The following is a 22901-nucleotide window of genomic DNA, read 5'->3' on the forward strand; positions in this document are numbered from 1 at the left end:
CTTTTTCAGCCTGGTTCTCCTAATAAAACCTGTAACTTTGGTTTGGACCTCACACTGCACATGGCGTGGCCCATTAAATATAACTAAAAAAACTAAAAAAAATAAATAATAATAATAATAATATTATTGCACTTTAAGTTCTTTTATATAAAATAATAAACTAAATAATGCATGGTAATACCATTTAAAATTAAAAAGGTAAGCCTTGTATTAAATACAAATACAATTATTTTATAGTAAACTTAAAAATAAAGTGCTAATATTTACTACTACTACTTTCTTTGTTTGCCTCTTTAAGAAGAATCGCTATGTATTCCCCAATTGTAAGTCACTTTGTATAAAAGCGTCAAAAAAAGAAAAAGAAAAAAGGATTAAATAAATGAGTTTTCAAACTTAAATCAGCAGGTTTTTAATTTTGGTTGGTTGCTTCTTCTCCATTCAGTCACCGATGGAGTTTATGTTCCTTGCCGCCGTCGCCTCTGGTTTGCTTAGTTGGGTTCACTTCATCTACAGCGATATCGTTGACTTGATTGCAAATGAATGCACAGACACCATTTAAACTGAACATAGATGACATCACTGAATTCAGTGATGAGCTGCCTTTAACTGTCATTTTGCACTGAGACACTGTTTTCCAAATGAATGTTGTTCAGTGCTTTGAAGGAATTTGTTTTTGTGTAAAGCGATATAAATAAAGGTGACTTGACTTGACATTGTGCTTCGAAAATGGCATGGAATAGCCTTGATTTATGCATTCAGATTTAATTTAATACAGTACAGTTTGTTGATCTAAAATGGTAATTGTGCATTAACAGCTGTCAAGCATGTCGGTACATGAATGCGCTGTCAGAACTTATTTTTTCCAGTGCATTTTTTTTTTTTTGGTCACGTATGTGGACCTGCAGACCACTTATAACATAAGTTAATATAATATAATATAATGCAGAATAAAAAAAAAATAGTTTGCAATTTGGGGGGAGGGGGGTTCACTGTAAAATTACAGCATTGGCACAGAAAAATAAGCTTGAAAAACTCCTGACAACTACTTGTCCAATTTCTGTCTCCTATGTCTGTGTGCTAAAGTTTTCACACATCGTCTTGTCCTTGCTGACTGTTTTGTTCACGCGCCTGCCCCCTCGCTCTGTCCCCCAACCTTACAGAGAACTCTCGCTTTTCAAACACAGACTCGCTGAGCTCAGCATTACTGTCACGCGTTTCGTTACACCACACAAAATGGAAGAATATTTTAACTAGGTGCACTGAGAGTGATAAACACTTCTCCAGTGGTCTTTGTTTTAGGTTCTGTACCATTTCATTCTGCAATATTTTATTATCTTCTTTTCCCATAGCCAATAATTAACAAAAAATAAGATAAAATAAGTACACTTGTGGTTGTATAAAAAGAGATCACAAAGCCTAGACAAGCAGCATGCATGTGACTCACTAACAAACTGTTACTACTCCAGACAATTGTACTGATGAGCAGTACACAATAATGCACAGATGCTCAGCTTTCATGCACCATGGTGTACGCAATGGGTTTGAAACCTGTGCCAGTCAACAATTCTGACTGCATACACCCTGGTTTCCTGTTAGCACCTCTTCTGCACAACTAACTTAATAACCCAGAATAAAGGGTTGGGAGGACTCCTAATATTATACTGTTCAGCTCTTCCGGACTAAATTAAAAAGGACACTGAATTTGGTCTTTTCCAATTGGTCATAATGAGAAGCTTTTAACAAAAACTAGGGCTAACAGAAAGCAAAAAGCAACGTACAGAGTAGATTTGTAAAACAACTCATTAGCATGTTCCTATTGAAGTCAAAGCGCAATGACACACAACATTTTTGTTAGGTACAAAAATACAACGTTTGAAGGACATAGATTATGGATCTGCATTCATCCACAATCAACAGAGGTTTATTTGAAGACAAATAGATGGTTTCAGATTAGGTTTCGGATTTAAAGTGAAGATTCAACAACAGTATCCATTTATTATTCCATCATCATCATCATTTGTGTACATGAGAAAAAGAAAGGTACAAAGGCTGTCACTAGGGCAGTACCCTTTCAAAACACTTTGTACCTTATATACCTCAAGGGTGCATTTTAGTAACTTAAATGGTACACATTAGTACCTTTTGAAAGAGTACTGTACTAGTAACAACCTTTGTACAGTTTTTTTTTTCTGAGAGTTTCTCCATTGCCATCCCCTGCATTATTTTCAAATCTATATTTCATGACCAAAAATACAAGTTTTTCAGCAACCCTTGGCACCTGTTTAACTGACAGAAACATAAGATCAAGAGAAAGCGAGGCACAAGCGTGTGCGTACGTATGTTCCAAGTTTTCACAACATGCAACTTTGCAAAAGTCAAGGTTTATGATGTATGCATTTACAAACGGATTGATTAAGCCTCCCAAATCAAAGCATCCCTGGGGTGGCAGATCGATCTAACAGCCTGTTTGGTGTGCGTCTTCCCTCTCCTGTCCAAAGGAGTTTATTTTTGAAAAATGAAAAGACTCTTTTATTCTCCGCTGGATGGAGCAGCGAGAAGAGAGATTTGTAGCGCACTCACACACTCGCTAGGCTGTGCCGAGAATACGCCTACACATGCAAAGAGGCGAACGGAAGAGGGGGAAAGAAGGAAAGAATTAAAAAAGGAAGAATATGGGCGACTTGGGTGAAGAAAACAGAAAACAAATGGGTTGGAGAATGTAAGGAACAATGGTTAAAAGGTATCAAGGAGAGAAAACAAGTTGAAAAAAAACAGAAATGGATGAGCGTGAAAAGAGGCTAAAGATGAGGACACATCTAATCCGGCTTCCAACAACTATTTAAACTCTATCTGTATGTTGACTCAGCAGGTGTCAGTAGAAGCGCGAGGGTCCAGCTCAGTCCTCAAAAGACATCTCATTGGCCAGCACTTCAGGAGGCATGAAGCAGGCAGCAAGTGATTGCACAGACAGACGGAGACCCAGGAGAGGCTCATGGGTCCAAAACACCACTGGACAATGGCCATTTTTTGCGTCCTGCCTTTTGCTCTCAAGGGACTTGTCCAAAAAACACCATCTGAGAGCCGCTCTGGTCGGCCAACCGCGCACGCCTGCCAAACGGTCCATTCTGCACAACATGTACCAAGACGACGAGAGAGATGGCATTACTCACAGGGCATGATACAACAATTGCCTGCTGGAGAAAATGTCTTTGTGAACAGTGCTTATGGAGCAATTTAAATGTACGTTGGGTCAGACTTTTGCGTAGGATAAACCGATCAGGAGGTTATTTACTGCCAAGGAGCGCAGCAATAGAGCTTCTCTTTACTTATTAACACCCCCGCACCATGATAGACTTGCTCCTTGCTCATTCGGAGCAGAAAGACCCTAGCTAAGTAATAATGCTTTCAAAGAATCAATCAGCTGTCAGGAATCTATCGCACTGGAACTTTAAGACATTGGCTGCTGGTTATATAGTATGTTATGAATCTTGATCTACACAACTGGATTTACACCTATAGACATATTACATATGTCAGCACAGCTCTAATTTCATAGCAAAAAAAATTCAGAAAGTACAGTCCTGAAATTTTACTAAAGTTTAACGGTTTTCCCCCCTCTGGCTTATGCCTATGTATGTGTATTCACTCTGCTCTGATTTCATGCTGTGTGCTAGCAAGGTGAGACCAGGACATCCTACAACTGCTGACAAGAATTTTACATTATTACCACTTTCACACATGCATGCTCAAAAATACTCTCACACAAACACATTTTGGATGTTTACTTCACACGTCAGTGGTCAAAAGTGAGTTGTTTAAAATGCATGCTGAAATTTAAGCATAATAAAGTCAGTCGTGTGAGTTAAAGATGCAAACAAACATTTTCATATGAATATAGCTGTATTGTCTTCATCTTCTGAAAGTCTGCTGTACTAATAGCGTTTGTTAATTATAGTTTGGTTGATTGGTCGATTTTAGTTTATTACTTTGTTATCTTAAAATTAAAAAAAAACTATTGAAAGAGATTTGCCAACACTGAAATAAAGGTAGAAGAGCTGTCTCTGGGGAAGTACCTTTTCAAAAAGGTACACGTTTGTACCTATTAGGTTATAATATACACTTTAAGTACTAATACGTAACTTTAAGGTACCAAAATTGGTACTTCCGGTACAAACATGCACTTTTTGAAAAGGTACTGCCCCGGTGACAGCTTTTGAACCTTTATTTCCGAGGGTGAACGGATCTTGAATATCTAGTAGTAAAAAAGCTTATTCATTTTAATTGTTAGAGACAAAAATAATCACCACCGTTTGAGAAATTCGTTATATTTAATGTTTATTTATAACATTATAAATGGATGTTGGGGGTGGGGGGGGGGGGGTAAAATACTACAAAAGTGAATGAATCAAAACACACAGACTCATACACAGAAGCACATTAACATAAGATCATCACACACACACACACACACACACACACACACACACACACGTTCAGTACGTAGACCGGCCTGCTTCCCCTTGGGGCCTAGAGACCAGATGTAGTTCACTCACAATACTACTAAAAATACAGCTCTGACTAACAGAAGAGATTAATTAAAATGAACATGGTTCACAGACTACCCCTCCCTCCCTGTTTGTCTTTCTCTTCCTGTCATTCTCATGTGTGTGCGTGTCCCCTCCTGTTAAACTCTTTCTTTCCTTTCTGTCCTTCTCTGTGTCTCTGCTGGGATTTCACAGAGTCAAATTCAATCAAGGTTAACGTTCGTCTGCATTCAACTCTTGGATCTCCTCTCAGAAAAGCTAAGACTCAAATGAGGACGGCGTCTCTCACCTGGGATGTGAGAGAATACATCAGGACTCGCAGGTAGGGATTTGAGGCGCACCGAATTCGCGGCTGTGTGTAACAGACCAAAGCGGGTTCCAAAGACTGAGCAGATTTTCACAGTGAAAGATTCCTCATACTTTTTGTGAGAATGCTTTTAACCCCTGATACACAGCTTTACAGAAATACCTCAGGCGGTGAGTTGTCATACGGGAAGTTCAGCATTCAACTCTTCCGAAACACAAGAGTTGAGAGAGTGATGCTGTGACCTCTCAGCTGTGATGGCTTCCACAGACAGAAAAAGGTCAAAAGGTGTGAGAACACATAAGCCGACAGACTTTGGTCTCCCTGTAGATGAGTAAAAGTATATCCAGGTAAATGAGCAGATGATAATGTTTGCATGGATCACTGAACACTGCGAGTTCGAGGTCTGATCAGGTCTACTTTGCTACTTATGCTTTGCTGCATCTGAACTTGGAATTAGATGTCAAATGAGGACGGTCTTCACTATTGTTCATAAAGCCTTTAATGGCACACAAATCCAGACGAATGCTGTTTTTCAAATGACTGCTTTAAAACATTATTTTGCTTTTAGACCTGCTTTCATGAACAAGGTGGCACCAGCAAGTCTTGATCCGAGCTAACCATTGGGTAAAGCATGGCCTGATTTTAGCAGTGAAGGAAAAGTTTACTCAAAGATGAAAAATCTGTCGTTTACTCACATTCATGTCCCTCCAAACCCATATATCTGACTAATATATATTGCTGACGAGCGGTGCTTTCACACCAAGCGCCAACTGATTGAATACTTTCTGCAAAGTGATTTTGTGTTGGGCGATGGCAATGTTGGGAAACCAAAAAATACATTGCTGATCTGGAGCCTTCTCCATTCATGTCACCTATCCGCGTTTATACAAGTGTCTTCAAGTTCCCGTGATTGCAAACGCATGACTGGTCAGGTTTGTTGAGGCTTTCTCCAAACTGGCCAAATACAAACGAGACCGCGATAAATTAAGGATGTTGACAAGAAATGTGTCAACGATTTAATGTGCTCACTGAAAGCGTGAGTTATACTTTTGCCTGGCTCCACTTTGTGAGCCTACGCTGACTGCGAGCGCACCTTCCCGAAATATTGCAGAAAAACAGAACAATGGGAAGAAGATCTTGTTTACATCAAAACCAACCCGTTTACACAGAATATATTATTTCACACATTTTCTAGAGGGATATCGATCACCGTTGAACTCGCATCTCGCTCAAGAGAGATGCATTTTTAGAAAGCCATGTAAAATTAATGTAACTTATTAAAAACATATCTCGAGGCTTTATGGTGGGTTTTATCCCCATCCCGTAGCTTCTTAGGTTTTCAAAAATATACTCTTTGTTAGAGTTGGGGTACTCGAACTTCGACTCGGACTTGAGTCTGGACTCGAGTCCAATTTTGAATGAACTTGGACTTGTCACACACTCGGGTGAATTTGTACTCTGACTTGACACGGACTTGAACATTTTGGACTCGGAAAATATTTCGAGTACAGTCGAGTTCGCGTCATGTTTAACAATAAAACCAGCATAAAATTGATGAGAAATTCGATTCGATTTAATAAACCGGTTGAAAAAACAAAACAAACAAACAAAACAAACGGTTCACCGGTTCTTTTACGCTCGTCATTGGTGATGACGTAATGGCGTCAAGTCTATCAAACATTCAAATATATAAAGTCAGTAATCATGACTTCAGTCAGTTAAAAACATCATAATCATGAAAAGTTTACAATTAAGTTTTGCAACAACGCACCCAAATACAGTAACAGCAATAATGTGCATACGAGGATTTAAGCCTTGAAGATATAAAGTAAACAAATTAGGTGTCATCAGTGCAGAAACCATGAACCACTTACTAAACATTATCCATTGCGATGTATTTGTTATTAAATTAACTTACGTTTCACCAGATTGCACTTCATTAAGCTCTCGGTTTACCCGCGCTTATAACATCAGCACAGAATCAGTTCAGAATCAATCACCAAAAGAATCAATCAATTCGATTCAGATGCTCTGTGAGTCTTTCGGCTTCATGCTGAATCACGCATGTGCAGTATCATCAGCTCCCATAGTCAGCTGCTCGGTTCTCGAATCGGACGCATCCGAAAGAAACGGTTTTCAGTTCAGTGTACTGATGATCTGAAAACCGATGAAACCGGTTCTTAACTCGAGAACGAGAATCGCTCTAGCCGGCACGTGCTGCAGTTCAGTTTCATCAGCTGCTCTACTCGTGTTCACGTTCTGTTTACTACAAACTCAATTTGTGAATGTGTCATCATTAACTTTAAATACAGTACAGATATTTCATAGGTCATCCCTTATTCCTATTAAACATAGAGTCTTTAGAGTCTTAATTATTGTCCAACTTCCCTGAAAACCCCTTTGGCCTATACATATACAGATTAGAAACATGCAAAAAAAAATATATAGATAGATAGATCTAACTCGGACTTGAGTCCAACTCGGCTCCTTTTGGACTCAGACTCGGACTTAGACTTGATGTTTAAGGACTTGGTCTTGACTCGTACTCGACAAAGGTGGACTCGGACCCAACTCTACTCTTTGTGATTGACTTTCCGCCCTTTGTGATAATCTATGCATACATACACGATGCGGTTTTGTTTATAGCGGTTTAAGCAACTTAATAATAATGTTCATGAACATTATTTTAAACATATCACACTTTTTTTTCCACAAACAGTCATGTTTTCTTATGCTTTGAATAAACGTACATTAGTAATAGTTTGCTTGATGATCCCTCCTGTGGCCTCAGGAGAGAAGCCAAAAGCTTTTTTTCACCCTAACTGACATTATGCATTTTAAATTTAATTTGAATATAATTTGAATTGTGTTAATTTTCAAGTACAAATTTTGAATTTAGTTTTTCAGCCATTTTGACAGCCCTAAGACAGACATGCACTCTTTGTATGTTTTAAAATGGATTGTATGCCAGCTGCTTCTTATTTGTCATAAACATTCTTTATTGTCATAAAAATATAATGAGCTGCATAAAACACTGGAAATATAAATCATGTCTATTTGCTTTTTTAGACACCGTTTATGGAAACAGCGCCACCACTCTCACGCTTTCGTGCAACAGCAGCTGCTCCGAGCATGTGATCTTAGCTCAAATCTAATTGGATGGACCATTTCGCCAAAAACACGGGGTAAAAAAAAGAAATAGAGTCAACACATAGGACAGAAAATAAAACCATTGCTTTTTTTCGTGCTGCAAATGATTGCACCTAGTGTGAATAGCCCCATAGGGATCTACCGTTTCAATTCAAAAGCCTCATGGCGCCGAACATTCACACCATATTTTGGCGTTGAGTGTGAAAAGGCCTTGAGACTACAAACCTACAGACTTTCTTTCTTTTTTGTTTTTTTTCATATAATGGATGTGAATGTTAATTAAACCGTTTCACTGCTAGTATTTTACAAAATGTATTTAACTGAAGAAGTCAGTCAGTCATATAGGTTTTGAACATGAGTGTGAGTAAATAACAAAAAATTGATTTTGGGGTGAACTATCCCTTTCAAGGTGTCGTTTGCTAGTAGTTAAATTTGGCATTATTAAATCTTAATGTCTGAAAAAATAAAAATAGTTAAACAAACTAAACAAAAAACAATCATGTCCCTGTTTGCAAAAGATCACCCAATACATGTAAAATATCTCCTTTTGTGTTCTATGGACGTCACATGAGTTTATGTTAATGATAACTGAACTTTCATTTTCAGATAAACTATTCCTTTAAGAACCGTTTCTCTGCACTGATTCCTGTGGTAGTATATGCATAAAAAGACACACAGATGCTGAAAATGAATATGAATGTGAATGTAAAAATGCAAAAGGAATATAAGCAGTCATCAGGGCTCTTGCAAGTTAAGCTCCAAATCGAAAAAAATAAATAAAAATAAAAAGGTGCTTACTCACCCAGGCTAAACTGCACTTCCCACAATTCTCTGATGTGTTTTTAATTTGACTGCTCCAAGTATCTGAGGCACCAAATTACGCAAGAACAAAAATATAAAAGGGGAAAGAACATGAAAAGAATTCTGTGAACAGAATAACAGGCACATTAGCTCTGGGCTTCCTCATCACAGCATGGCTAGGCTTTGGGAGAGCGGGAGAGATTGAATTTGGGATTGACTTGTGTTTTCTTTTTCCGGGGAAGCGTTCGACTCTCTCTCTCTGTCGCCTCCAAAGCCATTATGCTGATATTCATGCTATTTATTCCCCTGCCTGGTAACAGCTCTCAGAGGAGCCATGTTGGTCTTCGTAAAAATGAAGTGCTTTTGTCTGTTTATTGACCGTTTTAATAAAAACTCAAATTTAAAGGAGTACTACAGACACGTAATCTTAGCCCACTGATTCGCTCTCTGACTCATAGTACTCTCTCTCTCTCTCTTTCACACAGACAACACTTAGCCTGTCTGGCCTGGTTATACCCTTTGGCAAATGTACAAACACACATGCACACACAAACTCACACCAATCTGATCTAATCCAAATGGAGTGGTGAGGATTTCTAACCTCTGATATCGAATGTAATTTCATTTTTATCCCAGGGACCTTCCCTAAGCTGTGCCTGAGTGCCCGAGCTAGGTTGATGTATCTGTCTCTTGCACACACATGCACACACTCACAGGATACAAGGAACTTTCTTAACACTGGGACCAATCAGCACTAGTGGCAAACTAATGTGTGTTTTTTATTTTTATGGCCGATGACATTATGGACATTCCAGAGCAGGATGGTTGATGTCTGAAACAAATAATATTAATAATAAATTACACAAATAGGCTGAATTTAAAATATACACTTGTTTCGTACATGTTTACACATATATAAAATATATAAAATGTAATTTAATTAGATCGCATGGAATTGATCTTACTGAAGCCCAAGGTAACTAAAAATTGCACAAGCTTCAATGCCGACCCTAAACCAACATACAAAACTACCAAATTCTCTGTGAAGCTGCTTTGCAATGAAAAGCGCTATACAAATAAACATGAACTGCTTTGAGAGTCTGTGCTCTTACAGTCTACTGGTTCTGTAAAGTGAGATGCATGTGTAGGCAGATGAGGGAGGAAATACAGAAAAACTCTCAGTCCCTGAGCCCTGCCGGGTTCCAGACAATGCTGTTTTTAGAAAGAGAACCAGAATATATTGCATATCTTGAAATTTAAGCAACTGGGTTCGGCTCAATGACCTAGAAGGAAACAAAACTTGCACACAATGCAAAAAACATGAGGCATGTGTTTATTAGGGCTGCCTGCTAAGGCAGGAATCACTATTACTATTGCATATATTTAGGTTTCCTGTTCAAAACGCCTATTGTATTAAACTACACTGTTTGTGCTGCTGATATGAATGATACCTCGAAAATAGTGCAGCTCACTGAGAAGTGTGCTATTCTAAGTCAGACCTATGATTTCAACCTGGAAGATGATAAAACGTGTGAAAAAAAAAATCCTTAGACTTGCACTGAAGGAGGGACTCGAGCTATATCTAGGGATATCTCCAGAATATCAGAGACTTGCAAGTGGGCTCTTTTGACTTGTGCCAGCAAGCAACCACCTAGCAACCGTACAGCAATGCTCTGCCAACCACCCAGAACACACTAGCATCATGCCGCCAATATCAGAACTGGAAGACAGCACTAACATTCTGTACTAAAAAAAAAAAAAAGATCGTTCTATTTTAGGCCTTTGGCGCTGAGAGATAGGACAAGAAACAGTGCAGAACAGATATAAATGACAACTGGACTTGAACTTGCGTCGCACACATGAGAACCACAGCACTGACCTTTTGTACTTTTTAATGACGTCAACAGATAAAAAGACAATGAATGATTAAATTAGATGAGGTTTGGGTTGAAAGAAAGGTTAGGAGGCTGAGGAAGCACTCTCTCCAGTATCAGATTAGCATCAAGGCAAATTACTCACAAACACACGCGTCACAACAGAATTCAGGTACAAGGAGAAGGATATTGGACAGAAGAATAGGGAATGGATGAGGTGACGAGCGTCATCTGACTTGTCTTAAGTTACCTCTCTCACACTCTTAATGTTCAGTGCATTGTTCTTCTGTGATTATATGGTTGGGAGTTTGGGGACGCAAAGCTACTTTAGACAATTACACACTCACTGAATATTTAAAGTAGTACAAGCGCTCTCTGTCTCCCTCAGACACACCAACACAGAAAACCTCACTTTCATACACACACACACTTACAGTCACTTTCAACAGGGAAAGCCCACATCATTTAGACATCTTCCAATGCTCTACAAACAGAAATCCATGTGGATGGCAAAATATACATTTCAGAAAATCCTTCTTTCTTCTACACACAGCCTCAAACCTTCCCACACACCTAAAAAAACACAAACACAAACCCATACTGTTAGATACAATCTAGTATGAGAACCGTTGTGTATGCATGCATGGAGTTCTTTCAGAACAGTTTGGAAAGAAACTTCCAAAGGCTTACTTTAAACCTGCTAAGCACAGAATGCGAGAACTATTTTACCAATGATGAGAGATGATTGAGAACCAGAGGATGATTCTCCTCTTCTTGTGAAGGCTTCAGGGAGGAGATCGGCAGCTCAAAACTAAAAGATTTTGACTCTGATCTATAGAGATGTGAACAAGTCCTGAACAATGATTCTCTCTCTTTCTCAATTTCCCTCACTCTCTTTTCCCTCCCTCTTGAGAGAGGCCCATACAGGCTGATCTTCAATCTTGCCGTCTGCTTGCAGTGATACTTACAGGTTAAGCCCTGGGCTAAACTTCACTCTACCACACAGTTCTGGACGTCCTTTCTGCTCTAACAAGAGAGAACAGGTTTAACAGAGGGAAGATCAGAGACAGAAAGAAGACAGTGAGCGAAATTTAGAGAGAGTGCATGCCGAAGAACTGTATGACAGCACAAAGACAGATAGAGAGGAGGAAAGGAGGAATGCAAAAACGGAGGCAGGCGGAAAAAGAGAAGCAAGCAGAAGAGGAAAGACACACATAGCATGACTGCAAGTGGAACTCAGTGGTAATAAAACCAACTCTCCTTTCTTGCTTTTTCACCCTTTCTCTCTTTGTACCATCCTTAATTACCTCTCTGAGGAATGGCAAACGAGTAAACAGCAGTTAAACAGTCAGCTGGGAGAAACAGAGAGCGATATGGAGAGCAGGAAGAACTCGGAGCAATCTAACAGCACGTGGACAGAGGAGTCCGTAAGCGTACGGTGACATTAAAGAGACACAAATGGCCAAAAACAAAGCATCAGCATGACAATAAAAAGCTTGCTTTTAATAGGAGCCAAATAGGTTTTGCTATGGTCAAAGCCCTTGTTTATATCCAAGGAGAATGGTGGAAGATGGATGGAAATGTTGAAGTAAATAATGCAATTACTGCATGCAATTTAATACTAGAAAATATGACACTCATACAGATTGCTGAAATTACACAATATAAACGTAATTATATACAAAATGGCAATTGATTAGTTAATTAGCCAGACTGTGTAGAGGCCAATATATTATATGTGCCCCTGGGGCACAAAACCAGTCTCAAGTCTCTGGGGTATATTTGTAGCATTAGCCAAAAATACATTGTAAAAACTATGGATTTTTTTTTTTTTTTAAATCATTAGGATATTAAGTAAAGGCCATGCTCCATGAAAATATTTTGTAAATTTCCTACTGTAAATATATCAAAACATAATCTTTGATTAGTAATATGCATTGCTAAGAATTCATTTGGACAACTTTAAAGGATTTTGATTTTTTTTGCACCCTAGGATTCCAGATTTTCAAATAGTTTTATCTCAGCCAAATATTGTCCGATCCTAACAAAAAAAAAAACATTACTGGTAAGCTTATTTATTCAGCTTTCAGATGATGTATAAATCCCAATTTTGACAAATTTACACCAGGGTCACACACATATACACACACACACACACACACACATATACATACACACATATACACATACACACATATACACATATATCTCAAAATTAGATCATAAAATAATATAATTTATTCTTGTAATGACAAAGTAGAAGAAAAAAACTTTCATCAGCCATTAATCAAATTTTCAGAGTCACATGATCTTTTTAGAAATGATCTTAGTAAGCAGTTTTGGTGCTCAAAATAATTGTAGTATTATCAATGGTGAAAACAACTTTTTTAGGATTCTTTGACAAACAGAAAACTCTAAAAAAACAATTTCTTAATGAAAGTCTTACTGACCCCAAACATTTGAATTGAATATTTAAAAATATATTAATATGCTACATAAAGCAAGCTAGTTACGAGAAGTAATAATAATAATATTAATAATAATACGTTTGTTCAAAAAAGTGTGAGACTATCAACTTGCCTCATGAATATTAATAAGGTGATGTAACTGACTTGTAGAAAAAGCAGGTAAATACAGCAGAATTACCACTTGAGCCTTCATTCAGTCCTCTTACCGATGCACACCAAGCTAAACAAACCTGATTATACAACACCACTCAAACATTCATCAATCATTTCATAAGGTGTATTTTAATTGCTGCTTTGTACTTTTGAACGGTTGCAGTCTGTTTACTTGGCTACGTAACTACCTGGCATCGTACCATCACTGCTAACATGTTAGCAGACCCACTCAAAGCACTGGTACTTTAAAGATCTACCAACAGAAGAACTCTGAGTGAAAGCAAATATCACAGGTCTCTTCTACTGCACTTACGTAAAGTTCCCCAAAGATTACACCCCTTTCTGTCTCCTAAAGCAGAGGCTGGAGAAGAGAGAGCGGAGGAGCGAGGGAAAGGTAAGTGCTGTAGGTTTGTCTTATCAGGGGAAAGCAGGCAGGGATATCTCTGAGGCCTCGGGGTGAAGGGAAAAATGCTGCTGCCATTTCACCCACAGAAAGTGAGAGAGAGAGAAAGAGGGGGGCAATGAGACAGATGGGTTGTGGCACACACAGGCAGCGCCCGCTGTACCCTCTCCAGTGCCCCTCTGCCATAATGAATAACATTATGGCTGCATGAAATGTCACCGGTCCCACCCCACACCCCCTCAGTCCTACCTCTCAAGACGAATGGAGCCTCAAAATGTCAGATGTGCATCAATATCATTGTGAGCCTGTGTGTGTTTCCATGTGACGCAAGAACGTAGGTGTTAGTAGAGGTGCATTATTATACACACACACACACACACTGGTACAGTTAGTAGAAATGCCAAGAGTTTATCAGTAATTTCCATGGATGACACAAATCACGCATTGCAATCTTCATGGTATTTAGGATCATCATGACACACGGTCTCGGTTTTAATTTCAGCGTTCACAACATCAAAAGGTCATTTTGGGGAACTCACAATATACTCTAACGTGGTATATTGATCATTTTCTTAGTTTTTGCAACATCATGGCTCAACAAAAAAAAAAAAATGCTAAACCTGAACTACATGCAATTCCATTCTATATGGTTTTCATAAATAAGCTGACATGACTTCATCTGCTTCTTGTATTCTAATTGGCTAAATGAAACGGTTTGTTTTCAATCAAAACTGTTTCTTAGAACACAGTGGGTCCATCATCTGGCCAACAACAGAGAGAAACGGAAATTGCCAATGAGAGGGCGTAAATCATTCAGAACATACTCTTGCACCATGCAGAATGTTAATTTGTTTCTTTCTATTTTAAGTTGTTCACCAAGGAAGCTTTTATGTTGTGAACAGAAGCATTATTTATCTATTACTGCATCGCAGGCGTACAGAGAGCAGTGAGGTCACGCCAAGCAGACAGACCATCTGACAGAACGTATGCCAGGCAAAGTGATGGAGTGATCTAGTGCCAAGAAGAGCTGTACACATATACACACACACAGCGCTGGGAGCGCTCCACCCAACTCTGAGCAAAGTCATTTAGGTCTTAACCATGTGTGTGTGTGTGTGTGTGTATCATGGTGCCAAAACTCAGCAGGACAGGCAACATGTTGAGAAGTAATCACCAACTGAGGCTTGCGGTTAACGAGAGCCTCGATCCATCACACATACACCAAACACACACACCTTAGTACAGCCACAGTAGAGGTCGGTGCCTTACAGACAACCATAGACACACACAAGCCTCATAAATATATAAAATCCCATACCTGCGACATTTCACAGTCTTCTTCTTCTTCTTCTTTTTTAAATTGGCGGTTGGCAAACAACTTAACATTTCACAGTCTCAGCATCCAATGCTTTAAAAAGCTTTGCAGGCCACCACACAAGTGCTCTCTAGAGCAGGGATCCTCCAAATCTGGACCTCGAGATCCACTTTCCAGCAGAGTTTAGATCTAACCTTAATTAAACACACCTGAGCATGCTAATCAATGCCAATCAATGTCTTTGGGATCATTAGAAAATGACAGGCAGGTGACTTTGATCAGGGTTAGAGCTAAACTCTGCAGTGCATTGGACCTCCAGGGTAAGATTTGAGGAAGGGGGCTCTAGAGGAACAGGACACACTGACACATGGAGCGGTCTTCAAGGTGTTCGCTTTGACACTGCTGCTTGGAAGGGCATTGTATTTTGTTATATTATTTTTACCAATCCTTTTATACAGAGATATGTTTTTCTTTCTGCGACAGAGTTGGCCTGAAAGGCTTATCCAGCGATCTCTCTACGGAAAAATAATTTGAGAAACATTTCATTTCCCTGAAAATGGAGCTGCTTCTTTATTGCCCTCAGAGTTTATATCTGATTACAGATTACAGATTTCATCCATCCTCCCTCGTTTCTGTCACCTCATTACTCGTTTTTCTCCTTCGCATCTCTTAAATAGATCATTGCATATTTTATTTCTATTTCCTCTCACCCTATAACAGCTCATTATGCGTTTCTTTAGATGCTCTGCTTCACTCGACACTGTCGTCTCTATTTGAGGTCATCAGTACGACAGAGTTCAGGTAAACACTGACAGAATCACACTTCCTCCCAATTTGCATAATGAGGCCTATTTGACTCTAATTATCCTAACAAGTAGCATCACCCCTAAGCCTCTCATCACCCTCTTAATGAGCGTTAATTATTCCATCTACACAAACAAGAGCCACCTCTAACACCTCCAGTATCCTCTTTTACCCCCTCCTTCGCGCTCCCTTTCTCACATCATCAGAGGAGAAAGAACCAAGTCCAATCGATACAGAGAGAGAAAAAGAGAGTGATAGCCAACTAGCAACACAAAAGTGCCACTTTAATTTCCAGAGCCAATACTATATGGCTACAATACATCCAAAAGAGAGTATGTGGAGTCTAGCTGGCGATAATGGCAATCATTTCTCAGGAGCTCTAAGGGCATGTATGTGTTAAATGAACTGCTGGCTGAGATTCCTTAATGACAGATAAATACCTTCCGGCAATCTGCAAATAGATAGTGAAATGGAGGCGAAAACAAGTTTTCCAGAAAACAAAAGAATAAAAATAGATGTGCATAAATTCTTGAGTCATAAATCAATTTATTCATGCCTTCTTTATCAGTACAGTCTTGCTTTTGCTGCCAGTTTTTATCAGAGTCTGTCTTTCTTCTTCATTATGACGTTGTATTTACCCACTTGCCATTCCCTAATGCAAAAATCTTCTTCACAAAGTCACAGGATGAGTGAATGAATTAATAAAAGTGAAGCGGGAGCCTCTGTGTGTTTTCTCACCGCTATACGCAAAATCCTAAAGTCCCACGGTACAGTCATGCTCCAGTGATCTAATGATCCCCCCCCCCCCCCCCACTCCTCTTCATTCTTCCTTTCTGAATCCGACCGAAATCAATTTGCTGAGATGAAAGTTTTCAATTTTATTACGTTTGCAAAATGGGAACTCGCTAACTGGTCCTTCTGCAGTTGTAATGGAAAATCATTTCGGTCTCAGCAAACTTCTTTCTCTCCGCCTCTGAGGAGTTAGAAATGACAGAATCGCATTTAAGTATTTCGTAAAGGGAACACAACAGAGGATTTCAAAGGAAACATTTACCTTTAGACTCCCGGATAACAACCCTTCTTTGTTCGAGGTTATAGCGCATAAACAAATTGAGAATAAACAAATAAATGAATAAAAATAAATGGAGGCATCTTGGAAGCGGGGCTATCAAAACTGATGAATTTCATGCAGTCACTTCAAGGAAATCGAAAGGAGAAAAATAGACGGGGAAATGAAAGAAAAAGGGGGGCAGAAAGAAAGAAAGAAATCCTTCCTATGGGAGTTTCACTGTCTTCCTCAGGGTCATTATCTCAATTAAAAACACAGAAGATAATGATCACAGTCATTACTGCCCCCCTCCCGTCCACTATCCCTCTTTTCTCTCTGGATGCCAATCTGAGGGGAAATATCTTCTTGATTACCCCTCTTTGGCTATGGATTATTAAAAGCACACACTCGCTGCTCTCACTTCTAGCTGTGTATCTTGAATTTAATCTGATGAATTGAAGAAACAAAGCAAAAATGCACTATTTATTGCTTTGCTAGATAGTTTGTCAGCACGAAAACCCACCAAGGGGGTGTGTCTGTGCACATAAGCATGCTTGAATGCCTGCACGGCTGTGTGTGTGTGTTTGTATGAACGAGGAAAAACGAGCGAAAGAGATTTAGGCTTCACAGTCTCCCTAGAGCAAATCATCTCCCTGGTGTCAGCCAACCCTCAAACATATGGGCCCCTTGCTCGGCCTGGCTTGCAGACACGGCCAGTGTGTGTGTGTGTGTGTGTGTGTGTGGCATGGCAAGGCAACGGTGTTTGACAGCCTGATAGTCTGACAGTTTTAATAACACCTCTAGTTTTGTTACAACTGTTCAGAGCTGCGGTTGAGCCCCGAAACACACAGATATCTGCCCTCAGACGCCGAAGGCAGGGGAAGCTGGAGATGAGAGATATTTCACAGTCAGTTTTCGCACAGCTAGGAAAATGAGCTCTAAGCCCTACTTGGAAGACGGTCCTTCGGTAAACATCCATCTGCTTTTGTCAATTAAGCTCCTAAAACTCCCTGAAGCAACAAAAACCTTTCATCACACTGATTTATCGATGTCGTCATTGAGAACAGGTGCGTTTTCAGCCCTTCAATTGCAGACAAATTGCAAATTTGCTGTAACTCACTCACAGATCTGTCTCCTCAGTCATCAAACACTGGCACATCACACAGACACATGCACATTATAAGCTGTTTTCTGCTTCTTGCTTCCATTCCTCATATGCTGCGCAATTCGAAAAGTCCATCCTACTGTATGTCAGCAGTTCTGTAGTCTAAAAGAAAAAGCATAAATAAATCAAACAACTGGCACTTTCGTAATCCTACTGACAGCCGCTAACCTGCAAGCACTGCGCGGTTCTCTACAAACACAAATCTGCAACTATTCCTGTGGATATTGCACAGTTCACCGGACACAATTCCATGCATTCAAACCACATGCTGTCTGAACTTGAAAGTGATGTACTCTTTGCATGCAGTCCATTACACACAGCAGTATGAGGCAACATTTGCAGGGAAGGAGGCTGGGGGAAAAAAAACAGTAATGATGATGATGACAGTTTCAATGCTTGATCAGCAAGTGCTGTCTCCAGAGTCAACATCTCTGATACCGTCCAAGCCCTCACACGCTCGGACAAACTTGTCATCCCTCACGTTCTTCAACACATACTTTCTAATTTTGCAATCCCTCACACTTTCTGTCCATCTCTATCTCACACCCACAGCGTAATTGTTTGTTTGTATGACATGTCCAGTTTCAGACTTGCTGGGATTGTGTAAGTAAAAATAGATGTGAAGGCCACTGTGGGTCCTCAGCTGGAGAGGATGAATAAAAACAGCACGCTGCTGGGACACAAGTCTGCTCATTTCATCACTGTCTCTTGCTTCTGTGGACAGTGAAAATAGGGTGGCTCACCTTCAGCACAGAAAATATCTTTCTATGTAGTCAATTCTCAAATATAAAGGCTAATAAAATGTAATGCATCTGTTACCCAGCACATCAGTTCATTTAACATTTAAATTAATGACAGAAAGAGAAAATTCTCCTGCGTGAAGAAATTAAGCTTACTTGCATCTGCACAGCAAGATGTTTATTTATTTATTTTTTTAACGAAACTGAAGACCTTACGGATAATGCTCTTATGTAAAAAATTTAAAAATAATTCAATTATACACTGCTACAACATTGCACATCACGCTCTCTTCATAAATGTCCGAGAATAAACGTGCTCGTGCCACTATCATAAAACTGTCGTTTCCACGCGATATTTCGTGCGGTACGCTTCAAACGTCCCGTTTCTACATCTCTGTCTTGCCAGCTAACTACATGCATGCATAATTCATTATAAGACTGCAAAACAACAAGGTGAGAAACCAACATTTCTATTATTTATAAGCTTGGCACAACAAAACCACACCGCTGCTGTCGCCGCGCGCCAGTCTCTTCCAACGACCAAACCGCACGAACCACTAACCACAGAAGTGTGTGCATTCATCTATAAATATTTCAAGTGTAAATTAAGATGTTAAAATGGGTCAAGTGGAATAGCGAGCAGCCTGCACCAACTTTATTTTGCATTTGCGCTACAGACGTGAAAGCACACTGACACTGGGCTTCACAACAAACATTTGTTTGAATACATGAATGATGCTTGTCGTTTTTAGCATGCTCACTAAATTTATTCTGCACGATATGCCATCTCTCAACAAGTTTTGGATGTGCGTAAATGTGTCTTTACCTCCGTGGAGAGACGCGACGAGAAGCGCTTGCAGCAACGCCATCCGTGCAGCGATCATCTTTGGCTTTCTGGCTTCTAGTGTATTGTTCAAACACGACATTACGGATAGTCTAGTTTGAGAAGTTGTTGAATAAATAACATAATCCTTTGGAAAGTCATGTGATATTGTAACTGGCTCGACGGCAGATTGGCCCCAAAATTCCGCGTCCTTTAACTATCACCAGAATTCCGTGAGAAACGAGAACCACGCGCTTCGCTAAAGTGATACAGCGCTATTAGAAGCCAGGGAAAGTCACTGTCATTGTTCCTCTGGTGCTATTATTCCTTCAGTATATAAAGTTTAAAGCAAGTGTCGAGGTCCGGACCAGCGGGGTTATGAAGTTACGCGCAGCAGAAGTTGGTGATGTTCTCCGCGCGTCCTATGAATCCATCTCTTGGCGCACGAGAGCGAAAAACCACCGGTGGTCTCCGTTGACTCTCTCTGAAATGTTCCCATCGCTCCTGTCTCGCTGTTTTTGCGTTAACATGTCTGATTTTTATATTCGCTTTCCCTAAGAACTTACTCGCGTAGTTCTCCAGAGACAGAAAGGCCAACAGTCAAGCTGGTGCTCCAGCTCTAAGAGCGAGAAGCGCGTGAAGAAGAGGCGAAAAAGAGAGCCATCTTGGCTAGCCAATGGGGTTAGCCCACAGAACAGGTGCACTAAAAAAAACAGCCAATCACAAGCAAGGAAAACCCCTCATCCCTGCAACCAAATGAGGCATGGGGATGAACTAAAACATTTTCATTGTACAAAACGCAATTTACACGCACTGTTGTACTGTTTTTTTAGTTTTTTTTTAGTTAGGTAAACGCACAACATAAGCCATCCAAGACTGGACAGTGGGATATTTGGCTATACAGATATGAGTTTGTTTCAAAATTAACATGCTGCCAGACTTTAAATAAATGTATAGTTTACCTACTGACAACACACACAAAAAAAATATGATTTGACCAAAATTGTTTCGCTGATCTTAACTGGTTTGAGCTTTAAAATGCAAAAAAATCCTCACAAACCAGCAAACAAAGCAAAGTAAAGGCCAGTAAACCTACTTAAGATTGGTTTAAGCTGTCTTCTATTTCTACATCTCAGCAGTAAATGCATTCCCTGGGAATCCAACCTATGACATTGGCTTCATACAAATAAAGTACAGGATATATTTTAAGTATGAGAAACAGTCTGTTGAGTGGGAAACCTTAGCATGAGTAAGAGTGAGTGTCTGATCAAATAGAGGAACAACAGGGACCCCTAGTGAAGAATTAGTGAATAACCTGTCTCTGTGTGTGGTCCAATGGCACAGGCAATGCAAGATCTGAAATGTATACCCACCTTCCTATTTTACATGCATTTGATGTTTTTACTTTTAAATCTACCATGAAGAAAAGATCATATATCAAAACATTAGTTAATGTTGTCTTGTAAAACTTTGATATCCACCAAAACAAATGCATCTGCATACATGGTATTTTTTCCCCTCTTTTTGTTTAAAGGCAAACCTAATTCTTTTAAATTGAGGCCTATTAACACATTATCTACCTTTTTGTTGATTACAGGAGCTGTATTTTCAACATGCTTTAATTTTTTTCTTTGGCAGACGAAACATTTCCAGCTATTGAGTGCATGAATGATGAATACAGCAAGTGAATCCGATGCATTCTGTTTCTTCCCGAATCTAATCGCCAGGCCCAGCATTTGGGATCGATGTTTTTTGGCCCAGATTTCTGAATGCACTGCATTGTGCATTTAGAACAAATACCACTGGCTCTCTTGTATCCCCGTCTCCTTTTCTTGCAGTCTTACCCTCGTTTCCTGTATTATATGCACACAGGCACACAGACATCATCAACTCTAAGAGACCCCTGCAATGATATTTGCATTCTGTTTTATTTGGAGATACATTGCAAAATTTAAAAGCTGCATTTAGCTAAATTTCTCCAATAATTCACTACAGTTCAGCATTCAACTAATTTCAAACAGTAAGGATATAGCCATAAAGTCGAGAAATTTAACTATTTGACCATTTGAATACTCAAATCATAATTATAATATATGCATATAATATAAATTCATATAAAAATATATACAATTATATCAATTATACTATATATTTTATATATTCATATATATCAATGAGTCAATAATAATGAAAAAGCTCAGAAAATACCTGAAGAAGGTCCTAATAATTTTTGTACCATTCACTGAGCAAGTTTAACCCCTAATACACTTGGATAAAGAGTATCAAATTTTCTTAAACTATGTAAAAATTTTAGAATTTTCCCCATCACTAGCAAGCTGTGGCCGTTAATACGCAAGTTTGTCCCATCAAATCTATTGTTGTCATCAATTTCCAAGTGTCAGAGTTCAAGAGAACATATACAAATTTGAGAGGGTTTGCTCTGTGTAGAATAAAATATATATATATATATATATATAAAACTCCACACCACAAACTGATCTTTCAAAGCACTTTTGGGATGCCATTCATCATCTTGGGAGACCACATAATGACTGAGTTAACAAAAACTGCTTTTATTAAGAGCCGTTTGTGATGACTACAACGAATTCCTCAAATAATGAAGGCGGCTGTCGCTAGAGGAAGCTCACCTGGCTTTAGACACAACCGCAATCAGCAGAAACTGCAATGATCCTCATTAGAATAAACACACACACACAAACACTATTGTCACAGATGCACACAGCGAACATGAGCCCTGCGCAGAAAGGCAGCTCCGTGCTTGTTGAACCGTACCGTATATATTAGAATCTCATTAACAGTGGGTGAATTGCAGGGCTCAGAGGGCATGCTAGCAGGCACATCGCTGGGGCGGACAGACCAGCAACATTGTGTTACACACCACAGGCTCTCATACTGTTCATTAGTTAGTGAAACCAGCCATCGTAAACTCAAACCACACCAGCATCCCGATTACAAAGCCTATATCCCAATTAAGAAGGGAAGCCACACACAATTAAATAATTAACTGATGCAAATGAATGCCATCATGTAGGCCATCAAACCGATTGTGTTTGCAGTGCAGCACTTTTGGTTCTCCTGTGTCACATAACGAAGGAATCAAAATGAATATTACAAAACACACTCATAAGATCGTGCTATGCTAATTAGCCGTGGTCCATCACGTAAGCAATGATGGTTAAAACACGTTATCTTGGCCTTTGAAACAGACAAAGTGCAATCGGTCTTTAAAACGAATGCTTTTCTTTCTCTGCAGAGAAATGAATGTTTTTCTGACCGAGGGCCTCC

The 22901-nt window shown here is 39.4% G+C and overlaps 1 protein-coding gene across 1 annotated transcript in view; it reads right to left on the reverse strand.

Moving 5' to 3' along the window:
- The window catches only part of LOC113048969 (transmembrane protein 132C-like), a 182812-nt gene extending 162578 nt beyond the window's left edge, over positions 1-20234 (reverse strand). Inside the window, exon 1 of the mRNA XM_026210956.1 lies at positions 19599-20234. Within this exon, the coding sequence (XP_026066741.1) occupies positions 19599-19698 (100 nt within the window). The 5' untranslated portion in view covers positions 19699-20234. The remainder of the gene's footprint in view (positions 1-19598) is intronic.
- Positions 20235-22901: the final 2667 nt, after the last annotated feature.

This window comes from Carassius auratus, chromosome 30 (genome assembly GCF_003368295.1).
Source record: "Carassius auratus strain Wakin chromosome 30, ASM336829v1, whole genome shotgun sequence".
In the NCBI taxonomy this organism is placed as follows: Eukaryota; Metazoa; Chordata; class Actinopteri; order Cypriniformes; family Cyprinidae; genus Carassius; species Carassius auratus.